The 22,849-nt window shown below is 37.9% G+C and overlaps 1 protein-coding gene across 3 annotated transcripts; it reads left to right on the forward strand.

The window, feature by feature from the left end:
• The first annotated feature begins 4,672 nt into the window (after positions 1-4,672).
• zgc:77486 (uncharacterized protein LOC405808 homolog) lies at positions 4,673-19,913 on the forward strand. 3 transcript variants are annotated; one of them, XM_061737651.1, is made up of 6 exons: positions 4,673-4,808; positions 6,643-6,840; positions 7,136-7,275; positions 8,714-8,841; positions 15,688-15,792; positions 16,424-19,913. In XM_061737651.1, the coding sequence occupies exons 2-6, from the start codon at positions 6,682-6,684 to the stop codon at positions 16,570-16,572; spliced, it is 681 nt and encodes a 226-aa protein (XP_061593635.1). In that variant the 5' UTR covers positions 4,673-4,808; positions 6,643-6,681; the 3' UTR covers positions 16,573-19,913. The 3 variants fall into 3 exon arrangements, with proteins under 3 accessions (XP_061593635.1, XP_061593633.1, XP_061593634.1); XM_061737649.1 differs by having other exon boundaries at positions 4,676-4,808; positions 6,643-6,841; positions 7,164-7,275; XM_061737650.1 differs by having other exon boundaries at positions 4,676-4,808; positions 6,643-6,841; positions 7,167-7,275.
• Positions 19,914-22,849: the final 2,936 nt, after the last annotated feature.

The following is a 22,849-nucleotide window of genomic DNA, read 5'->3' on the forward strand; positions in this document are numbered from 1 at the left end:
AGTACGAGAAAGAAAGAAAAACAGTGCAAAAGCTGAATCAGTGTCTGTTGACATGATGTTTCGTTTTTAATCAGTATTCAAAGCATTCCAGAAAGTCACATGTTTTCTGCAAACAGCTAAAAAAAGATAAGTCTGGAACACAACTAGGGTTGCCAACTCCCTGAAAAATAAATAAGGGACACCTCATCGGCAGAGCTGGCCGACCTGATTGCCTTCACCTTTCCTGGCATGGTGAATTTTTTTTGCCCCTTTTTTTGTGAGTGAAACGATTTTTTTACTATTTGACTTGAACCTGAATGGAATTAGATGGATATTTTTGAATGCCATGAACACATGGAAAACAAATTATTATCCGGCAATTCACTTTAATACAAAATAACAAAATGAACTGAATAAAATAAGTATCTTTCTTAAACAGAAACCTGTCCTGCTTTACTTAAAATTGTATAAATTAATATAAAACAATATTAAGAAAGCAGAACATCCATTTTGTAATAGTGCACATTTTTAATCCCATAACAAAAGTGCAAACAGAAAGTCTGTAGAAAACTTGTAAACATATTTGTGCCTCAAAGGCCATGACTGTAGGCTACAGTTGTAGTAAAACATAAAAAAATTACTTATGAACTCAACAGCTCGAAGCCATTTTCCATTGGCATTTTATGACGATTTTTTGACTCTCACAGTAATATGGGACAAAGTGCGTCCCTTTTCAGCTCAATATGGGACGCGTAATTTAGTTTATAAATACGGGACGATTCCGTTTTTCAAGGGACGGTTGGCAACCCTAAACAAACGAAAATGGAATGGTGACATACAGTGTAGAGTCCACATGCATTTCAGTTTATTTTAACATAAATCATTCTAATGTCATTATTTTATTAGTCTGAGTTTGAAGTGGAAGCACATGTACTCTCATTGACCTAAGACCCCATCCAAGCCAGAAATCTTGGTGTAATTATTGACTCAGACCTGAACTTCAACAGCCATCTAAAGTTTATCACTAAATCTGCCTATTACCACCTAAAAAACATTGCTAGAATTAAGGGGATTCTGTCTAAACAAGGCATGGAAAAACTTATTCATGCATTCATTTTCAGTAGGTTGGATTATTGCAATGGCATCTTTACAGGCCTTAACAAGAAATCTATCAGGCAGCTGCAGCTGATCCAGAACGCTGCTGCCAGAGTCCTTACAAACACCAGGAAACTGGACCATATTACACCAGGAAACTGGACCATATTACACCGGTCATGAAATCACTACACTGGCTTCCAGTGAGTCAAAGGATAGAGTTTAAAATCTTACTGCTGGTCTACAAAGACCTGAATGGTCTTGGACCAAAATACATGCTGGACCTGTTAGTTCCCTATGAAGCTCCCAGACCCCTGAGGTTCATCTGGATCTGGTTTGTTGTGGTTCCCAAGAACCAGAACCAAGCAAGGTGAGGAGTGGTCAGTTATTCTGCTCCTCACCGGTGGAACAAACTTCCTGTAGACCTTGGGTCTGCTCCAACTGTCAGCTCCTTTAAATCAGGCCTAAAAACATTACTGTTTACTGAAGTAAATTAAATACTTACCTGCGGTACTCTACTACCCTTACTTTTGAACAACTTGTGCTTTTTATTATTTTACCTCTTTTCCTATCATTTTATTTCATTTATTTGGTATTTAACCGTACTCCCATACGGCCCTCCACGCCGGGAGCTTGGTCTGCCTACGGGGGGCTGTCCTGGCCTGGATGGTTGGGGGTCCTGCTGTCCTGGATGGTTGGGGGTCCTGCTGTCCTGGATGGTTGGGGGTCCTGCTGTCCTGGATGGTTGGGGGTCCTGCTCCAGGGCTTTATAGTCGTGGTGTGGGCCCCTCTCTGTCTGGGTCGGGGGGATCTCTGCGGTGGCACCCAGGATGGTGTTTCCTCACCTGGTCTATCGGTGCTCAGTCATACTCCATTTTTATCACAAGGGTGGGGGGGTGCCGGGTGTGTCTGCATCTGAATAATATGCTGTGTGTATGTGTGTGTTGGTCGTATGAATGAGGGTACGGGGAGTGGGGGGGTCAAGGGAGATTGTTTCTTTTACTTATTAATGTAAAGCACTTTGTGTTGCACTCTACCTGTATGAAAAGTGCTATATAAATAAATAAAGTTTAAGTAAAGTTTAAGTTTTACTCTTAAATTAAATACTCTCTGAAAACCGGGAATGAGATGTGTACCTGCGGTACTCTACTGCCCTTAGTTTTCAGCAACTTGTGCTTTTTATTATTTTACCTTCTTTTCTCATGATTTTATCTCATTTTATTTGTTGTTTACTGTCTAATTGTGTCTTACCGCTTTTAATGTTGATGTAAAGCACTTTGAATTACCTTGTGTTGAATTGTACTATACAAATAAACTTGCCTTGCCTTCATCTACGGTGGTGTTGACCTGCTGATGAGCAGCGTGTGGTGTGTTGTTGTTGTGTTGTTGTTGTGGTGTGTTGTTGTTGTGTTGTTGCTGTGATGTGTTGTTGTTGTGTGTTGTTGTGTTGTTGTTGTTGTTGTTGTTGTGGTGTGTTGTGATGTGTTGTTGTGGTGTGTTGTTGTGTTCAGAGGTGTCAAGTAACGAAGTACAAATACTTCGTTACCTTACTTAAGTAGAAATTTTGGTTATCTATACTTCACTGGAGTAATTATTTTTCAGACGACTTTTTACTTTTACTCCTTACATTTTCACACAATTATCTGTACTTTTTACTCCTTACATTTTAAAAACAACCTCGTTACTCTATTTCATTTTGGCCTTTAAAAAAAAAACTATCCAGTTAAATTGCTCCATCCGGATAGAGTGAATTTGGTTGTGGTTGTTTCAGATGTTCTTGTCCAGTTTTGTTCTTACATCCGTTCCCTCAGATTCCTGCAACTAAACTTGGATGTACATTCCAATAAAGGTTAGGATAAATGATAACATGCCTCTGAAGTTTGACCTTTTGCACCATTACAATACGTATAGGCAACTAGTCATCATATCTCCTGCTCTCTGAAACACATGTTAATGCTCAATAGTACACATATATGGTTCTTTAATATATTTGCATTATACTAAGATGCATTCATTTTCAATGGCTTTTGTCCTTAATGGCTTTTTCCCCCTTACATTACTTTTACTTTGATACTTTAAGTAGTTTTGAAACCAGTACTTTTATACTTTTACTTCAGTAAAAAACTTGAGTTGATACTTCAACTTCTACAGTAGTATTTTTAAACTCTAGTATCTATACTTCTACCTGAGTAATGAATGTGAATACTGAAGACACCTCTGGTTGTGTTGTTGTAGTGTGTTGTTGTGATGTGTTGTTGTTGTAGTGTGTTGTTGTTGTTGTAGTGTGTTGTTGTTGTTGTGGTGTGTTGTTGTAGTGTGTTGTTGTAGTGTGGTGTTGTTGTTGTGGTGTGTTGTTGTTGTAGTGTGTTGTTGTTGTTGTTGTTGTTGTTGTTGTGGTGTGTTGTTGTAGTGTGTTGTTGTAGTGTGTTGTTGTTGTAGTGTGTTGTTGTGGTGTGTTGTTGTTGTAGTGTGTTGTTGTTGTTGTTGTGGTGTGTTGTTGTTGTTGTAGTAGTAGTAGTAGTGTGTTGTTGTTGTAGTGTGTTGTTGTTGTTGTGGTGGTGTGTTGTTGTGATTGTTGTGATGTGTTGTTGTTGTAGTAGTGTGTTGTTGTTGTGGATGTTGTGATGTTGTTGTGTCGATGTTGTGTTGTTGTAGTTGTGTAGTGGTGTTGCTGCTGGACTCCGCTGTTATAGTGTGTTGTTGTTGTTGTTGTGTGTAGTTGTTTTGTAGTTGTGTTGTTGTGTGTAGTGTTGTAGTTGTGTTGCTGGACTCCTCTGCTAGTGTTGTAGTGTGTTATATTGTAGTGTTGTTGTAGTTGCTGCTGGACTCCGCTGTTATAGTGTGTAGTTGATGTGTAGCGGTGTAGTTGTGTTGTGTGTAGTGTAATTGTTGCTGCTGGACTCCGCCGCTAGTGTTGTGTGTTGTATTTGTGTTGTTGCTGGACAGTAGTGTTGTGTGTAGTGTAGTTGTAGCTGCTGGACTCCGCCGCTAGTGTTGTGTGTTGTATTTGTGTTGTTGCTGGACTGTAGTGTTGTGTGTAGTAGTGTTGCTGCTGGACCCCGCCGCTAGTGCTGTAGTTGTGTTGTAGTGTGTAGTGTTGTAGTTGTGTTGTGTCTTGTGTGTTTTTGATGTGTAGTGTAATCGTGTTGCTGCTGGACTGTAGTTGTGTTGTTATATTGTAGTGTGTAGTGTTGTTGCTGGACTCCACTGATAGTGTTGTAGTGTTGTTATAGTGTGTTGTTGTTGTGTTGTAGTTGTGTTGTAGTTGTAGTGTTGTGTACTGTGTTGTAGTTGTGTTATAGTGTGTTGTTGATGTGTAGCGGTGTCGCTGCTGGACTGTAGTGTTGTAGTTGTGTTGTGGTTGTGTTGTAGTGTGTAGTGTAGTTGTTGCTGGACTGTAGTTGTGTTGTTATATTGTAGTGTGTAGTGTTGTTGCTGGACTGTAGTTGTGTTGTTATATTGTAGTGTGTAGTGTTGTTGCTGGACTGTAGTTGTGTTGTTATATTGTAGTTGTGTAGTGTTGTAGTTGTGTAGTGTTGTTGTGTAGTGTTGTTGCTGGACTCCGCGGCTCCGCGGGTCGATGTGAGCGATGACGTCATGGTCGTTGTTTCGCATGTCGCTGCATCGAGCTGGTCGCAGGCCTCGCTAGGCTGCTGGCTCCTTCACCTCCTAAACCCGGGCTCCCCGCACCTCAATCCGGGCTCCACCTCGGCCCGCTGCTCTCCGAGTCCCAGGTATGAACCCGACCCCGCACTCCGACGGGGGACTCTCTCCCCGCTCCGCCGGGGTTAAAACCAGCCGGGACACAAACCGCGAACTGATTATGTTAGCACCTCAGCTAACCGTTAGCCTGCTCAAAGCCAGCCGGGTTTCGATCAAAAACGAGTATTTTTTCATCGTGTCCAAGGACATGGTAGTGTTTTCTGTAATTATCAAAGTCTTTATTGTTTTAAAAGGCACCTGGGGGGGTTTAGTGCTCGTGTTTGCGTCGGTATGCGGGTTAGAGCAGCAGAGAGCGGCCATGGAGCTAGTGCTAATGTTACAGTGTTTGAACTCTTTCACTGCTTTAAACCAGCTCTCATTCCTGCTGGACGAACTACCAGGGTTTACTAGAGGTCTCTTTGAGACGTCCTGCTGTGTGGCTCTGATGGTAACATGCTGGTCCAAACATCTTGTTTTCGCTGCCGGGGTTTCAAACCCCAACTTGTCCTTTAAAGGGAAACTTTTACCTCGTTTTTTTACCACTTTTTTTTTTCTTTTTAATGGTTGTGTTCTTTATTTAAACGCGGGTTTGTCAGTTTTATTCTTCTTTTTTTAAGTTGACGTTTGCTGTTCTCAAGTATCAATCTGATTATCTTTTCAGCTTAAAGTGACACTTATTTTCAGTTAGTGGCTCATTTAATGGCGCTAAACAAAAAAAACAACAACCTTGCACTGTCAGAGAAACTTGCAGTTTGGTTCAGATCTGATCTCATGCTGCAATGCTAGTTTCCATGCTCTTTTATTCAAAAATAAACATGTATAGACGGATGGATGGTGTACACTTTACATGTAACCGTTTGAAATAAAGTAATTTGTCTAATGAGAGGACTTAATAATATAACAATGTTTCTTCTTGTTTTTCTTATATGACTACAAGTTTAAATTTAAATTCCACCCTTGTTTAAGCTTACATTTTACATATCTGGGTTTCAAACCCTAACTTGTCCTTTTAAAGGGAAACTTTTACCTCGTTTTCTCACCACTTTTTTTTCTCTTTTTAATGGTTGTGTTCTTTATTTAAACGCGGGTTTTTCAGTTTTATTCTGTTTTTTTTTTTTAAGTTGACGTTTGCTGCTGTTCTCAAGTATCAATCTGACTATCTTTTCAGCTTAAAGTGACACTTATTTTCAGTTAGTGGCTCATTTAATGGCGCTAAACTAAAAAAAAACAACCTTGCACTGTCAGAGAAACTTGCTGTTTGGTTCAGATCTTGTCTCAAGCTGCAATGCTAGTTTCCATGCTCTTTTATTCAAAAATAAATAAACATGTATAGACGGATGAATGGTGTACACTGTACATGTAACCATTTAAAATAAAGTAATTTGTCTAATGAGAGGACTTAATAATAATAATAATATAACAATGTTTCTTCTTGTTTTTCTTATATGACTACAAGTTCAATTTTAAATTCCACCCTTATTTAAGCTTACATTTTACATATCTGGAGTTAATATATCATATCTGGATTGCAAACGAGGTTAACCACTTTGGGCCCCTGAGCAAGGCCCTTGACCCTTACTGCACCCCGGGCGCTGTACAAATGGCAGCCCACTGCTCCTAGTTTAACTAGAGATGGGTTAAATGCAGAGAAAGAATGTCCCCATTGTGGGACTAATGAAGGAAAGTTATTATTGTTATTACTATCATTATTATTACTGTCTGTCCGAGAAACTTGCAGTTGGGTTCAGATCTGGTCTCATGCTGCAATGCCAGTTTCCATGTTCTTTTATTCAAAAAGAAATAAACATTTGGGGGTGAAATAGAGGATGCTAACATGTTGACTAACCTATTTTACCACATTTTCAGGAATATCCTCTCCCATTCCCCCTACCCTTCTGTCAGAGCATGGCTCAGGAGACTAATGAAACACAAGTGCCAATGCTTTGCACTATGGGATGTGGTTTCTATGGTAACCCCCGCACCAACGGAATGTGTTCTGTCTGCTACAAGGAACACCTGCAGAGACAACAGGGAGGGGGGCGATCCAGCCCCCCAGGAGAAAAAGGTAGGAAGATTGGAGAGATGAAATCTGTCTACTGCATATGGTTTAAGGGAGCGGTTGAAATTCGAGAAAGGAATTGGAGAACAGGGATAGCAGAAGCTTCTGACACTTTGGCATCAGGAAGCAAGCATTATATTATCATCTCTGGTTTCATGTTAACTCAAAATGCATCTGATTGCAAGTGCAGTGAGTTAGCCATGATGAGATACTTAAAAACAAGAGACATTTCATCAGTGATCAGTGTTACAACAACACGTTCTGTGATTTTTAATTTTTTGAATTTTGTTTTTATGTTTTGGCATTGGACCGTTTTGTCTCAACACAGCAGCTACATCACCATCAGGATCACCAGGATCAGCTGGTGTGACTGTGGAGAACACAACTACAGAGCTAAGTACAGAAGCAGCAGGCACCCCAACTGAAGAACAAAGTACCAGGTATGCTGAACAGTAGTTCTTTTTCGTCCCTTCCTGATTGCCAGTGGCACTTATCAAAGTGGACATGTCTTCTCGTACTTCACGCAGGTTGAGTTTTTATGTTAACAAAGTCACGTATGTGACGTGTTGGCTACCAATTGCTCTTGTGCTATAAATACTGCGTGGTACATGACTTCAAGTCTTACAAGATCTTCTCGTGCCAAGGACGAACCTAGTGACCTGTTATCCAGGCACTCACAGAACCATAGCTACCTAGAAACTTTCTTTTTTTTAAAAATGTGTTTGTTATTCCAATTATTAAAACATTGTAATTGCTATCTATACAATTAGATGGCATTCATTAAAAAAATTTCAATACCAACATAAATGTTGATTTGAATTTTTTTTTTCTTTCTTACATTTGATTTGGCTTCTTGACAAGACGGGAGACTATTGACATCTATTTGACATCTATGCTAGAGTTGTTTTTCAAGTCAGACATTATACCTTTGCCTGATGACCCTGAGCCGAGGCCTGTTAAACCAGCCCTTTTTAAAGTTGGCAGGTTTTACACACACACACACACACACACACACACACACACACACACACACACACACACACACACACAGACAAAAATGTGGAACATGCTGAATAAATCCTTATCTTGACTTACAGCAAATATAGAACTGAAGTTAAATCTGATAACTACTGCCTGGGGTGCAGCCTAACCTTAATCAATTATGTTGATTATGAAAACGATTACAAAAATAATTTGACTATAATTATTTATTTTAAAATAATTATTTGCTGCACAACTGTTCATACCTACTATGCCATAACCGTATAATCTGAAACAAACTGAGGGGTTGGTCAAACTGTGCCCCCCAACCCCCGAGACTGTGGTGGCAGCGGTTTCTGAAAGCACATTATCCTGAGATAAATAGTGTAGTTTTTTTTTTTTTTTTTACTTGACCTCTGATGTTAGCCCTTTACAGCGGGGCTGAAAATGAGCTGCTAACCATCTTGCAGGCATCTAAAGTTTGTTATTGCTATCTTGTTTTGGGTATTTATGCTGTGAGTTTCAGACCCTCTGTGTGAGACATTCAAATCAGAAAACATGTCACACGAGTGCGTCTGTAAGACACCTCTGTGATCATTCAGTCCCCAGTACAGCAGTAGCGCTGCACATTTTCATTTTTATTTGAGCATTAGTTACAATGCAAACAGGTACCAGAGAACCTGCTCCAGTAATTCCTGCATTTCTCCCTGAATGACAGAATAATTAAATGTTAATATACAGTGTGTTCACAAAGAAACCAGATTACTGTGCTTCAGATTGCCATTCACAAAATAAATTGTGGAAGACGTCTAACTTCCTTGTTCTTATATCTAAATTAAAAAGGTATTGTTGATGTATGATCAAATATGTTGGCTTTTCTGTTTCGTGTAATCTTAGTCCCAGCTCTCCAAGCCCTGTAACTCAACAGATGACAGCAATGAGCATCTCCCAGGATTCAGCAGCAGTAGACTCTGATCGTGCGGAGACTGAGGAGGGAGAGGAAGAGGGTTGCTCCAACAGTACAGGTAAGCTTCAGAGATATGGGGCTGTTCCAAGTCAGTCTGTGTCCATTGTCTGCATAGAGCTGTACATCCACCTCAGTGCAAACATTTTCTGATGACCTTAATTCATCAGAAAATGAATAAAGGCAGGGTTGGAGTAAGCTGCAATCTTACTTCGATAACCACCCCAGTTGCATTTTGTGGACACGGATGCACCTTAATCATACATCAAAGCTTTTCCAGTATTTTGTAACACAAACACACATTTGTCAACTTCCATATGTGCCAAAATGCACAAGCTTGTGGATTTGATGTGGACACTTTTAGAATACAATCTGAGAACTTGCACAACAAAAATCTTGTATATCAAAATTTTCTGCTGTAAAGACAAATCACACATGTGAACTGAATTTGAAGTTACAGAAGAAAGTGAACAGTTGCTTTTTTAAAACTGGATTCATTACTGAATGTTTGTTTAACACAAATTATATTATACTTTTATTATAATCCTCTAATTTAAAAGGCATCTCTATAAAAAGCAGTAAAGCTTAAGTTGATATACAATAATGGGTCTATAAATAAATCTATTTTACTATTTTAAGAAAAATCAAAAAGTTAAAGAAAATATGAATGAAACAGTGAATTACAATAACAGTGCTGTGATTACTTTATAATGGTGAAAGTCCTTAATAGACACTCTAAAATAATATTCACATGCAGATCTAGAAAGATATCCAATGTGCAAATTCAAGTGTTACAACTGTACAATATTTACATTATATACTTAAATTATGTCGAAATAAAAATGGCACAGAGTGACTCCTATGATGGCTAGCCAGCAGTCGACTCTCATACAATCCAGAGTGCGTATTCCCTTGAGCTTAATGTAATTCTTTATAAGTTTTGTTGGCATGTGTTAATTTACTGCTGGGAGAGCTGACAGGAGGTCCAACAAGACCAAGGGCCAGTCCCAATCCCCCCCTAGCCCTCCTTTTCAGCCCTACCCCTAAAGTTTGCACGTTCCCGTGAGGGTAGTGGTGTCACAATTCCTCTTTGCATCTAGGGGTAGTGGCCTTAACGAGGGCTAGTGTGTATTACATCATCATTTGCAGACTGTGAATCAAACAAAAAAACATGGCGAACATTTCTAATTTTTAGTGAATAAAATCAATATTTTGAGTTCGTTTCTGCATAAAAATGCGTTTTGATTACATTTCTAGCGAGAAATATATATCTTACTTTCATAATATTCACTCAGTGAATGTACATAATCACTCGCTTGCCCGTTGTTGCGAAGATCTCGCCAGAATAAAAGCTGATTTATGGTTCTGCGATTTAACGCAGAACCATAAATCAGCTCCCGACCCGGCGGCTCTTCTCATCCCAAAAACATCGCAGCAAATTTCTTAACAGGTGTTATTTGGATAAACTGAGCCCAGGTTGGGGATCTTAACGGTTACTTTTACGTGGAAAAAATATTAAAACTTAATAAAGTGGCATATTAACAGCGCTACAGCTGAAATTAAAACAGCTTTTAGCTCTGGGCTTCCTGATATGGTGTGACGTATGTGCAAACGTAACTACGCAGTTGCTTACATACCCGTACGTAAACCACGCAGTGATGTAGCAAGTGGTGTCCCAATCCCTAGGGAAGATTACAAGGGCCCTACCGCTGTGGCTTAATTTTTAGGGCTAATGGTAGTGAGTCCTAACCCATCCCTCTGATTGGTTGACTTATCAATGATGTACCCCCCACCCCCTCCTCCTCACATCTTAAGACACAAGTCAGTTTACTTTTGACACAAATATCTTGCAAACAATGTGCCAAACGTCAGAGCGCAGTTCGCAAGAGCACATTTGTGCACTTGCACAAATGCATTTTTATCCCATTTCTCTGCCTCCACTCCGGGATGTTTCTGGGTTTTCTTAAATTAAGTTCTAATTTCAGCTCCTTCCAATAACTTTCCAGTTAATCAATATCAGGACTTTAACATGACCATTGCAAAACATGGAACTTATTATTAAACCATTCTTTGGCCACTTTTTTTCCCCCTGTTGCAACACTCACTTTGTCTTGAGATTCAGCTCGTAAATGGATGCGTGGGCATTTTGCTTTGACATTTGAGGACATTTTGTGCTATAGGATTGTCTTATTAATGAAGGCAAGCCATCTTGGCTCAGGTGTAACTAAACAGTCCCAAACTAAGCTACTAACACCACCATGTTTCACATACAGGATAACATACACCTCATGAATCAGTAGCCTGTATGGTTTCAGTAACTTGAAGTTATTATTTTCTGTATGATGATATAATTCTCTCAGATCATTGTCAAGGAAATGTTGCCCACTCATCTATAAAGCATAGTTTCATGGATGTTAGGGGGCTTGTGTTTATGCACAGATCCCCTATGGTCGTGGGACAGGATTTTAATCGAGTTGAGGTGTGGATTTTGACTGGCCATTGCAACACTGGCTGAAAATGAAACTAATCATTCAGTTGTAGATTTGCTGGTGTGATTGATCATTGTTTTGCTGCATGGCCCAGTTTCAGCTAAGCTTTAGCTGTTGAATAGGTGAATTCTTATTTGACTCTTCAATCCTTGGTATACACTACCAAAGTAGGGGAAGTGACATGGGATTGTTATGCTGATATCAGTTTCCATGTGCTTATGTGCTGTGATTGTTTTTTGCTAAAGTGATGCTGTGCATTTTGGCCAAATAGCTTTACCTTTTTCTCGTCTGTCCAGAACATACTGCTCCAAAGTTCTTATGACTTGTTCAGCTTTGATATTCGTCTTTGAGACATGGGCTTTCTCCTGGCCTTCCAAGCAAGGCATTCTTATTCAGTCTCAAGCTTTTTGTCCTATAGTTTCTTTGAGCTTTGCACTGTTGGTCCTTCCACGGTTTTCAACTTGTAAATATGATTTCTTAGTGTAGAATGATGGACTCAAAAAAAATGTTGACATGGCTTCCTAACCCTATCCAGATTAGCAGCAACTAAGATGATTTCTAATGTCTTTTTCAATTCATTTCAATTTTATTTATATAGCGTCTAATACAACAGATGTTGTCTGTAGACGCTTTCCAGAGATCCAGAACATGAACATAAACATAAACATAAACATAAACCCCCGAGCAATTATTATATAAACAATGGCAGGTAAAAACTCCCCTAGTGGGAGAAAACCCTTAAGCCAAACAGTGGCAAGAAAAACTCCCCTTTAGGAGGAAGGAACCTGGGCCAGGACCAGGCTCATAAGGGGGGACCCTCCTGCCGAGGGCCAGACTGGGGGAGTCAGGGACGTCAACAGCACACAGCAGGCAGGCAGGTGGAAGCAGCAGCGGGATGACCAGAGGGGGGGGGGGGGGGGGGGGGGGTGCAGGCAGGCGGAAGCAGCAACAGCAGACATCCACGTAGGCTTGGAGTGTAGGCCACTTTTCCTCCTTGACATCATGTCAACACACTCCTGACCAGCAATCTGCCAAAACATATCAATTTATAAAAGTGGCCACACTTTTATCAGTTGATCAAGTGTATTTGATGAGCATCCCCTGCCAATTACCCTCTTAAACTGCCAACTTCGGTTCTTTTTATATTTATTACTGTTGGATCAACAGTGGCGAGTTGTAATTGTCGGATGTTCATTTGAGGGTTCATTTTCCTAAACAGAAAAAGATTAATATTCCTAAAATTTCACAGTTCTTTGAAAGCCTTTTAAATTAAGAAACATATTTATTATATGTATTTATTTAGCCCACATGTGAGGTAACCTTTAGTTATAATAGAGAGAAGCATATAAATTGAGTTGTTGATATGACAAGAAAAGGTTTGTAATACAAGGCAGTGTAAAACTTCCTCTGTGCCTGATTATTTATTAAGAATTGAAGTTCATTGAGTATATGCCAGACTGTTGATGTATCTAATGTAATGATATAACAATTAATTGAACTAGATCAGAAGCTGGGTTATTCAGGAAATCAGTGGTAAGACCTGGTCCTAGTGAGAGGGCCTTTTGAAGGGTCAAAAGATCCCACTGGTTACTGCTCAGATCCTCATGTGTGTGGGTGTGGCTGTTCATACGAGTTTAATAGTAACAATGGTGGACAAAACCACAAGGTATTCAAGTCTCACGTGATTCAAAATGGCAGACGAGATTTCGTCACCCAGCAAGAACAAATTAAATCTGAGGTCTCATGAATATAAGAGTTGTGTGTGGGTTAGTAGAAAAGGATAAGAGAAAGAAGAGAAGAGAGTTAAATCCCAAATTACCAGAATTACTTTGTGTGAGAGCAAGAAGGGGGTAGAGCCTATTTAGAGCAGGATCTGGGCTGCTGCGTATCAGCAGGGACCCCTGCTGGGTTTTGGGGGCAGTCCCCAATGAGAGGCCAATGACATAATTTACACCGAGTTGTAAAACAATAAACCCTGCTGAGGATTGGAGTCATTTAGAACAGTGGTCTTCAACCCTGGTCCTCGGGGCCCACTATCCTGCTTGTTTTAGATGTTTCCCTGCTCCAGCGCACACTGATAAAAATAACTGTCAACAGAGCTGTGCAGACATTGATCAGAAATTGCTTTATTTCACTGAATGTACAATGTACACAGGAATTTAACCTGGTGAAAATAACAATTGATAACAAGCTGATGACAGACCATTAACTAGAGTCAAGTGTGTTGATGCCGGGGAACATCTAAAACATATAAGACAGCGGGCCCTGAGGACCAGGGTTGAAAACCACTGATTTAGAAGGTTTCTTTAGGCGTGTTTAGATAAAACCCCACTAATATACCTGGATGATATAACGCGTGTTATGCGATGTAAACCCAAGGGGGGTTATTGCCTGCCCGGTGCCTGAATGCGAGTTGAGGGGAGGGAAGACGAGTTGGGAGGCATTATTGAGTGGTACTATGTAACATTACAACCTGCATTTTGTTTGGTTGGCCCCACCAGCTTCACCAACATCAGAAGAGTTAGCTGATGCAGGAGACGGCGCCGGTGGCGGTTGCATGCTGAATAATAGCAGGATTTGCGCAGCCACTTCTCCCAAATCATGTTGTACAAGTATGACCAGCAGTTTCCCTCTGTCATTCCTGCTGTTGTGTTCATTGATGGCAAATAAGTTCTAGTTTTGTGTTTTGCAAAGCCTCAGTCTGTTAGTAGCCAATTGCTGATTACAGTTCTGTAATACACTGGTTTATGACGTCCAGCGCTCTGAGAATTAGGAGCTCTGAGATATCCTCTTTTTGTCATCAACAAATCGCCCCCACGACCCACCGCCTCGTGAAAGTTCTGTTTATATTAGTCCTGACCAGTCAAGTGTACCCTTGGAGGCGAGTTATTCGTGGGGCCAGCTCAACACGTCACCCCGCGTCAGTCAATGTAAAAAGGGCAGGCGACATGCTAGATTCGCGTGTTAAACGCTTGGTTTTCGCCAATGTAAAAAGGGCTTTTGTCTCAAACCATGTGGTCAGGCTTTGCACTTGATGTTAGGGCTTTCTTTGTTTCTACACAATGCTGCGGTTCAACAGTGGAGTCAGATTTTGTAAGAGATGTCATAGTGATGCTGATGAGCATCAACGACTGCCTGAAGTCCTCTGAAATTCATAGTCTTTAAATAAAACAAAAACCTATTCAAACTTTATGGTCTACTGATTTACGAGGCTCACATACTTACTACTCAGTTCAGTGATTAACAGAAATATAGTACTTATAAAAAAAATATATATTAAAAAGGAGTTATTTTATATATATTTAAGTATTAGTTTATTTAGCACATAAAATCAAAAAATAACATCACACAAATAAGTGCAGTTAAAAGAAACTGTGCAGGGAGGAGCGAGCAAGCCAGTAGGCTTATGAGGAGCCCCCACCTAATAACATTTAACAAAATAGTTATGAGGATACAAAATCATAAAATAAAAATAATACATCATAAAAAATTGCATGCAGAACATGAATGAAAATAAAAATATTACTGTAAACATATGATCACATGATCATGAAAAGTATGAATATTATGCTGAACAAATGGCAACACAGAATATGAAGTACAAAAGAACATTAACAGTGGGAAAAGCAAGAGCTTTCTTGACTACATTGTTGAATTAAATGCTCTCTTGAGCGACTTTTGAAAATGGATAGGGACCTACAATTGTTTCCAATATGGTACCAACTATTCCAGACTTTGACACCTCTAAACCTAAACAAAAATTGGCTTCTAGATTCCAGACATTTAGGTGGATGTAGGGCGAGGGCCTGCCGTGTTGAGTAGGAATGAAATTGAGAGTTTGTAGCAAAGTATGACCTAAAGTGCTCAGGAACATTTCCTTCTGAGGAAAATATCTTGTAAAGAAAAATGCATATTTGGTAACTGTTGATGTCATAAATAGTAAGGATCTGTATTTTTTTAAATAAAGGAGCATCAGTAGCATCCCAGACAGATCGAGATGCAAGTCTTACAAAACGATTCTGGAGAATTAAGATTTTATGGAGAGTAGTTGTAAATGTACTCTCCCAAACAATATTGCAATATGAAAGGGGAAGATAGATTAGACTATAATAAAGAGTAAGTATCCCCCCCTCTTCCACATATATGTAGTAACAGAAAATTGTAAAGGTTTTACAAACTATTCAGTAGTTGTGTTAATTCCATGTATAAATGAGGGAAGTGCTAAAATCTGAATTGCTGCTTTGGATTATTGTATGTTTTCTTATTTTCAGTAACATGTATTTCCCCCTAGAGGAAATGAATGATCATTCAACTTTTTTTTTTACAGTAATTGAAATTTACACTGTGACTTAGTTTTAGTATTGTGACTTGTTAATGTTTAAAATCTCTTTTGTATACTTGTTTCCTCCTCTCATCAGAGCCAGTGGGCGAAGGAGCACAGGCTTCTGATGGTGACCAGACTCCTGACAAAAACAAGAAAAAGAACCGCTGCTTTTCTTGCCGGAAGAAAGTAGGACTTACTGGTAAGTGAAGAAAGAATTTCAAGGTTATATATATGAAAGAAATATATCAATTCTGTATCAAATTACAGCAACTAATGTCCAACTGCAGTTATTTTGGCCTTAGTCTCAGAAAAAACACACCAAGCATGTTTTTTGCATTTACAATAGAATATGTGGTCTCAACCACAAAAACAAAGACAGAAATATCTGCGTTTTTAAACTTTTTACAGTTATATTGACTGACGTCGTTAAAAGAAAAATTAATGTAATTCCTTAAAGAGGTGTTGCATATTCCAGATCCAGTGGCAACTGATTTTGTCATCAGTTTTTGTTGACTGATTTATTTTGTATTAATGTAACTCTGCGCAAATCCTGACTATGCATGGGTAAGAAAGTAGCCTAAATTAAATCACATATCGACATTATGCACAGGGCTGGTCAAATGAAGTCTGTTTTATCACCTTCATTCATTTCCTTTTAAAATGTTTACCATCATTTTGCTGTACATTACTTTTACTAATATACATTTTTAACTTTTTTATCCCCTAGTTTGTATATATGAATGCAAAATTGCATATGTAGCAGTTAGTGTTCAGTTTAGTAATTGTTTTTCTTTTCTTTTTTTTTACCTTTTTGCTGCTTCTTTTTTAAGGTTTTGACTGTCGCTGTGGTAACCTGTTCTGTGCCATTCATCGCTACTCTGATAAACACGACTGTCCCTACGATTACCGGAGTGCAGCTGCTGCACGCATACGCAAGGAGAACCCCATCGTGGTGGCTGAGAAAATTCAGAAGTTATGAGGACTACGTGCAAATAAAGTCTTTCTGACTTGAAGAATTTGAACAATGGCGACTTGGATTAAACACCTGATATCATGGCTTCACTCATGCTAGTTAAAGTCGGGTAGGGTGGGTTGATGTGGTCACAGCCACAGTCCAGACATGTCCCTTACTAGCATCTCTCTCTCCGCTGGTGACTGCAGCTGAACCCGAGTGCTATGTATGTGTGTATTTGTATGAAGGTGTGTGTTTGTGTGTGCGTGTGTGTGTGTGTGTGTGTGTGTGTGTGTGTGTGTGTGCACATTTGCTTGAGAGTCGGGGAGAGATCGGTGGGGGCTTGTTGGACATTTGTGTTGCCATGAAGAGAAAAAACATTTGATTTTTACCCCTTTTTGTTTATCAACTTGGAGTAATTGTATAAGTTGATATTTATACAATTTCTTCAAGTAGTTGAATTTTAAATAGGGATACGCTATTAAGGAATGTGTCAAAACGTGGATGATGGCGCATATAAATATTCAGAGGGTCCAGTTAGTTTAAAGAAAAATGAACAGCAAGACCTCTAAGGGCTTTGGAATTTAAATTTCTCCTAGACAGAAAAATGATGTCAATTTCTTGTTAAATTGGCCTTTTTCTTTTTCTTTTTCTTTCTTCCATTTCCCCCTCCCAACTGCTTTACGTTAGGGGTCAACACATGTTGAAACCTCAAAAGCTCAGCATTTTCCAGATACGTCTCTTTATATGGACTTATGCGGATATTGGGTGCATGAACGGTTATTGATGGGGAGGGAAAGCTGAGGGCAAACCGAGAACCTTGACTTAACTGAGTGATTGAATTCTGTGTTTTATTTTTTAACTTTCTGTTTTAATGAGCATATGACATCAGAAGATCTATATTAATATATTGTAGTTAGCTTGAATTGTGTGATTGCATTCTATTTATTTTTTATCGTTTGGTTGGTTTGTGCTGGAGGATTGGCAGCATGTGTCAACAAATCATTTAAGATTTGTACTTTTTCAATTATTTTCATGTGATTACATCTTAATTATTTAAACATGACAGGAAAAACGCAGGTCTAAAATGGTGGATAAGAGTCCTGTTGGGCCGTTACTATTAACATTGTGCAGTAAAATGACCATTATTTTGGATTCAGAGATGAAGCACAACAAGGAGTATCAACTGTGGAGCACAAAATTATCTTGCCACACCTGCTTGGTTTTTGTTCAGCCTCTTGAGAAAATTGCCTTTTTCAATTGACACATCATTTTATTTTCGTAAGGTATTTTGTTTTCCTTGAAAGTCTTTTTTTGGAGGGAGAAGCAGAGCAAAGCTCCATGTTTTTCTAACCACCAGCAGACCACTGACACATGCTGAATGAAAACGACTTGGGTCGCAGTTCCTCTACTCGACACATGCTCTGCTCAAGTTCCAGGAATGATTGTCACCGCGCTGTGGAGTTGCGTGCAGTACTTTTACATTGTGCTCAGAATCAGACCAGTTCTAATGCAAAGACTGCTTCAAGCTCGCTTCTGGGAAGATCTGACGTACATGCATGTGTGCAGCCAAAACATGCCAGTTACTGTTTTGTAAGTGACTGTGCAGTTTGAAATTGAGCTGGGATGTTTAAAAAGCCACATAGCGGTAGCACAATGCATGGCTGGAACCTTGAGGTTCAAGTTCATAGGACTCCACAGTTTGTTTTGGGTTTTTTTGTTTGTTTTATTTCCAAATGTAAATAACATATGGCTCCTATTCATATAGTATATTCTTAATGTAGATTTTTGCCAGGTCATGAAGGTGGGAGACGAAGGTAAAGAATAGTACTATGTGTTTTAAAGTGCTTTTCACGATTATTCAAAAAAAAATAAGGAATGTGTCACAAAATGGCACTAACATTTTTCTCAACTTCTTTCCCCAATTTCATAAGCAACTATCAGTGTTTTTCATTTCACCTGGCTGCATCACTTCCGTTTTACAGGACTAGTCAGATTCTTAACTCTGTCCTCCAAGTCAAGATCATGCTGAAATACCCAGTTCATGCTCTAATCCCGCGACCAAAGTCTATAATTTAGCAATATTACTTAAAGTTGAGAGGCCATTGACAAGTTCAGGGAAACAATTGAAATTTCATCTTTTTTTAATATTAAGTTTTCCTGTAAATGTTGCTTGATCTTTATCTTTAAATATTTATTAAATATTGGGTAAAAGGCTTCAAGGAATTTGCGGGATGCAAAAAGCAAATGCAGATTATTTTAGATGCGTATTCAAAGATCATGTTGGGCCTTGATAAGTTTAGTTTTGGTTCCGTCATTAGGATTCTTGTTGAAGTGTTGGTAATTGACTGGCGTGAAGTGATGGCATGCCAGCACCAAGACTATCTTATACAAGTTACTTATTTATAACCCCTGATTATGATTTTCTTCCTCATCTCACACTTTTGTTGAAAATTGAAATTCAAACACAGTTTATTATGGTTGGTGACAAAGCGAATGCTTGAAATGTATGGGAACTTGTAGCTGGTGCTGCTCTGCATATATACAAAACTGTCAGACTTGCTGGCTTGATGTTACAGAGCATTGTTGTATACAAAAAGTTAAGTTTTGCTTTACAATTTATTGGTCCTAAATAGGGAAATCCTTATATTTAGAATGGCTTTTCAGTTATGTAAATTATGGAAAATTGTCATGCTTTACACTTGTTTTCACTTGACTGCTCATGTCATGGTCTCAACCCTTTCAACCTGCTTTTCCTTAATGTGAGCAGTTTGAATGTAAACCACCAGAAATCACATGGTATATTATACCATCTTCAGTTAAATTAATTTGCCCTCATGTTGACTGTGCTTGGGCAAAGGATGGACACCCAGATGTTTGCCTTGTACTGAGGGACAGTTACACCACTAAAATAATTTAGATTGTTTGAGTTGGCACCACCAATTAGTGCTATCATATGTTTAAAAATACGAGAGTAGATAAAATCAGTACATATGCATTTTTCTTATGTTGCATTATTATACACTTCTGCTGTTTTCAATTCCGGTTTAGAATAGTCTTTCATAATTAATGTCTTCATCATGCAAGGGTTTTGATTGGAAGCAGTGATAAATCTTGACGTTATGATGACTGGTTTAGCTTAAGTTTCATGCAGAAATAAAGACAAATGAAGATGATTGTGTTCATTATGTCTTTTAAGAGCTGTAGGAATATCAAAATAAATTAACATAATTCAGAGATGTAGTTCTTGTCCCTTGGCACTCCAGTCCCCCAGAAACACCACCAGATTTTTTTTTCTTTTAAGAGGATTGTATGATGTGTAAAAGTTAAGTATAAAACAATAAAATCACAAAGTTTATTTTAATTTACACTTGTCTTTTGTATTTCATCAACTGTGCATTAAGTTGAGTATGTCTGAACATGAAGTTGATACAATAAGTGTAAATAGTTTAAACTCAACAACTAATTTGAAGTATAATACATTTAATTACACGTAGGGCCTACTCATCACTGAATCGTTCCTCTAGACTTGTATAGCTGTAGCTTTTATCATGCTCTGTTGTTCTTGGGCTTAGGGAACACAACAAATGGTTCTTTGCAATAGCACGTGATACAGTATGTCTCAGTGTGTCATGTTGCAAAGAACATACACGAAGAGAAGACATGTTTTATTTCACTTTATTTACAGAACCCTGAGGTAACGTGGAATGTCCAACCCCTTATTGTGAAGCGGTAAAAAGATGGGAGTTGGTGCGCTCAGACAAAACAAAAAAAACAAGGAAACAATATTTGAATCAGATATGTGCAAGAAATGTACATATTTGTTTTTCCTTATCAATAAATGTTTTGCACAGTGATAACTTCCTCATAGCTTCCCTTCAGCCCTTTCCAAACTGGACACCTGGAGCCCCCAAATTCTCACTTTACTCTCTGGATCTACAGACTAGCAGCAAACGCACAGAAACATTGACAATAGTGGCTCACTTCTGTTACATTTCCTGGTAATTGATTACAGTGAACTTCCTCCAAGTACAAAACGGCCACTGCTGAAGTTCAAAAATATATATATATATATATTTTTTTTTATCTGGTTGAATATGTCAAAATATTTACTCTTAACAGGGTATAAACCCTTCATTACAATTTTTAGTATTCAGTCTTTTCTGGCCTCAGAATAGTGTTTGTCACATAGCCTGTAACTTGAATTGTATGATACACAATTGGGAAATTAGATTGAGTATCATGCAGTTTCCAAAAGGGAATTCAACTGCTGAAAGCTCAAAAGCTTAGCATTATTAGAGTTTAGAGTTTAGAGTTTATTAATTTAGCACAAAAAGATGCATGAAGCACTGCGCAAGGAGGGAACGAAGTTCTATAGCGAACTTGTACAAGGTTCCACCCCTGTCAAAAAAACTTGTACAAGGTTCCACCCCTGTCAAAAAAACAAAACAAAGGACAAGCAGACAGCATGCATGAGCTAAACAACAACAAAAGACAAAGATCAATAGCAACAGGAATTCAAGTACTTGAAACAACTAATAGTAAAAAACACAAAGAAAGAACAAAAAATGTGACAAAAGCAGAACAATGAGAAAGAATATATAATTAAAGGTCGATAAAATTAAAGGTCGAGTAGAGAAAGTAAATTAGGTTCCTGTGGAAAGTAAAAATTCCTTTAGGTTTTTTTTGAAAATGCATTGGGAGGAGGTGGACCTCAGTGAAGAGTTTAACCTTTATCCTGATGCCTGTCTTTGTATTGACATACAGAAACTAGGTGCATGTGTGGTTAGTGGAGGCAAAGCCAAAAGCAAACAGGCCACCTTTTCTAATGTATGTTAGTAGAAAGAGGATGTGCCGTGTTCTTTATCATATTTTTGCAAGTTGTAAACCATGCAGAGCCACTTCTTTATCAGTTTGGTCAGTTTCTTTGGACACAGCACAGCTCTGCTTCTGCTCCAACAGATAAAACTGCACTCTTGAGTCTCGACTACAGCCTTGCAGAAGCTATCCAATATCTTCCTCATACAACTAAAATACACTAAATAACAGAGGCTTACTAAAGTTTTTTGCTGACGCTTGAGCTGTCTTCTTATACAGAGCCTAAGCGCTCCATTTCTGTCACGTTAAAAGTAAAGATTTTTTTTATTTAAGCTGTATGGAGAATATACAGTATACAATATGTTATGTTTTTACAGTAAACCACCAGAAAAGTTCTGCAAATGGTTGATAATCAGATAAACATGGCAGAACATTTGACATTTAGATTTAAAAATACACATTTAAGACTTTAAAAGCAAGGTATAGTTGGGTTAAACCAAAATATTCTACAAAATGAAAGTACTTTTAAAGTATTGAATCAGCATATACCTGTTGTATGGTGAAACATAGCCTTTGTTAAGGGTAATGATAAACGTACAGTACATACATGATGATGCGTCATATACTACAGTATTGAGACATGGTAAGTAATATTGACATTAGCTTTATTACAATCTTAGTGTTGATTCACAAGAAGTCTTCAAGTCTTTTTCAAAATAAAACATGACCACTCGCAGAAAAAAAGTGATAAGAAGCATAGACATATACAAATATGTGTTTTGTCTATACATATATGTATATATGTCTGATAAGAAGCCTAGACATATAAACATATATGTATATATGTCTATGATAAGAAGCATATACATATAAACATATGTATATATACTGTACATATATATATATCTATATATATATATATGATAAGAAGCATAGACATATATACCTATATGTATATATGTCTATGCTAAGAAGCATATGCATATATGTATGTATGTATGTATCTATGATAAGAAGCATATACATATATATGTTTATGATAAGAAGCATATACATATATACATACATATGGTAATACATATATGTATATGATAAGAAGCATATACATGTATATATGTCTATAAGAAGCATAGACATATATACATATAGGTCTATGATAAGAAGCATATGTATATATGTCTATGATAAGAAACATATACATATATGTTTATAAGAAGCATAGACATATACATATGTGTATATGATAAGCATATGCATATGTATATAAATCTATGATAAGAAACATACATGTTTATGATAAGAAGCATAGACATATATGTATATGGTAAGAAGCATATATATATATATATATATATATATATATATATATATATATATATATATATATATATATATGATAAGAAGCATATACATATATGTATATATACATATATGTATATGGTAAGAAGCATATATATATATATATATATATATATATATATATATA

This window comes from Cololabis saira, chromosome 13, assembly GCF_033807715.1.
Source record: "Cololabis saira isolate AMF1-May2022 chromosome 13, fColSai1.1, whole genome shotgun sequence".
Classification (NCBI taxonomy): Eukaryota; Metazoa; Chordata; class Actinopteri; order Beloniformes; family Belonidae; genus Cololabis; species Cololabis saira.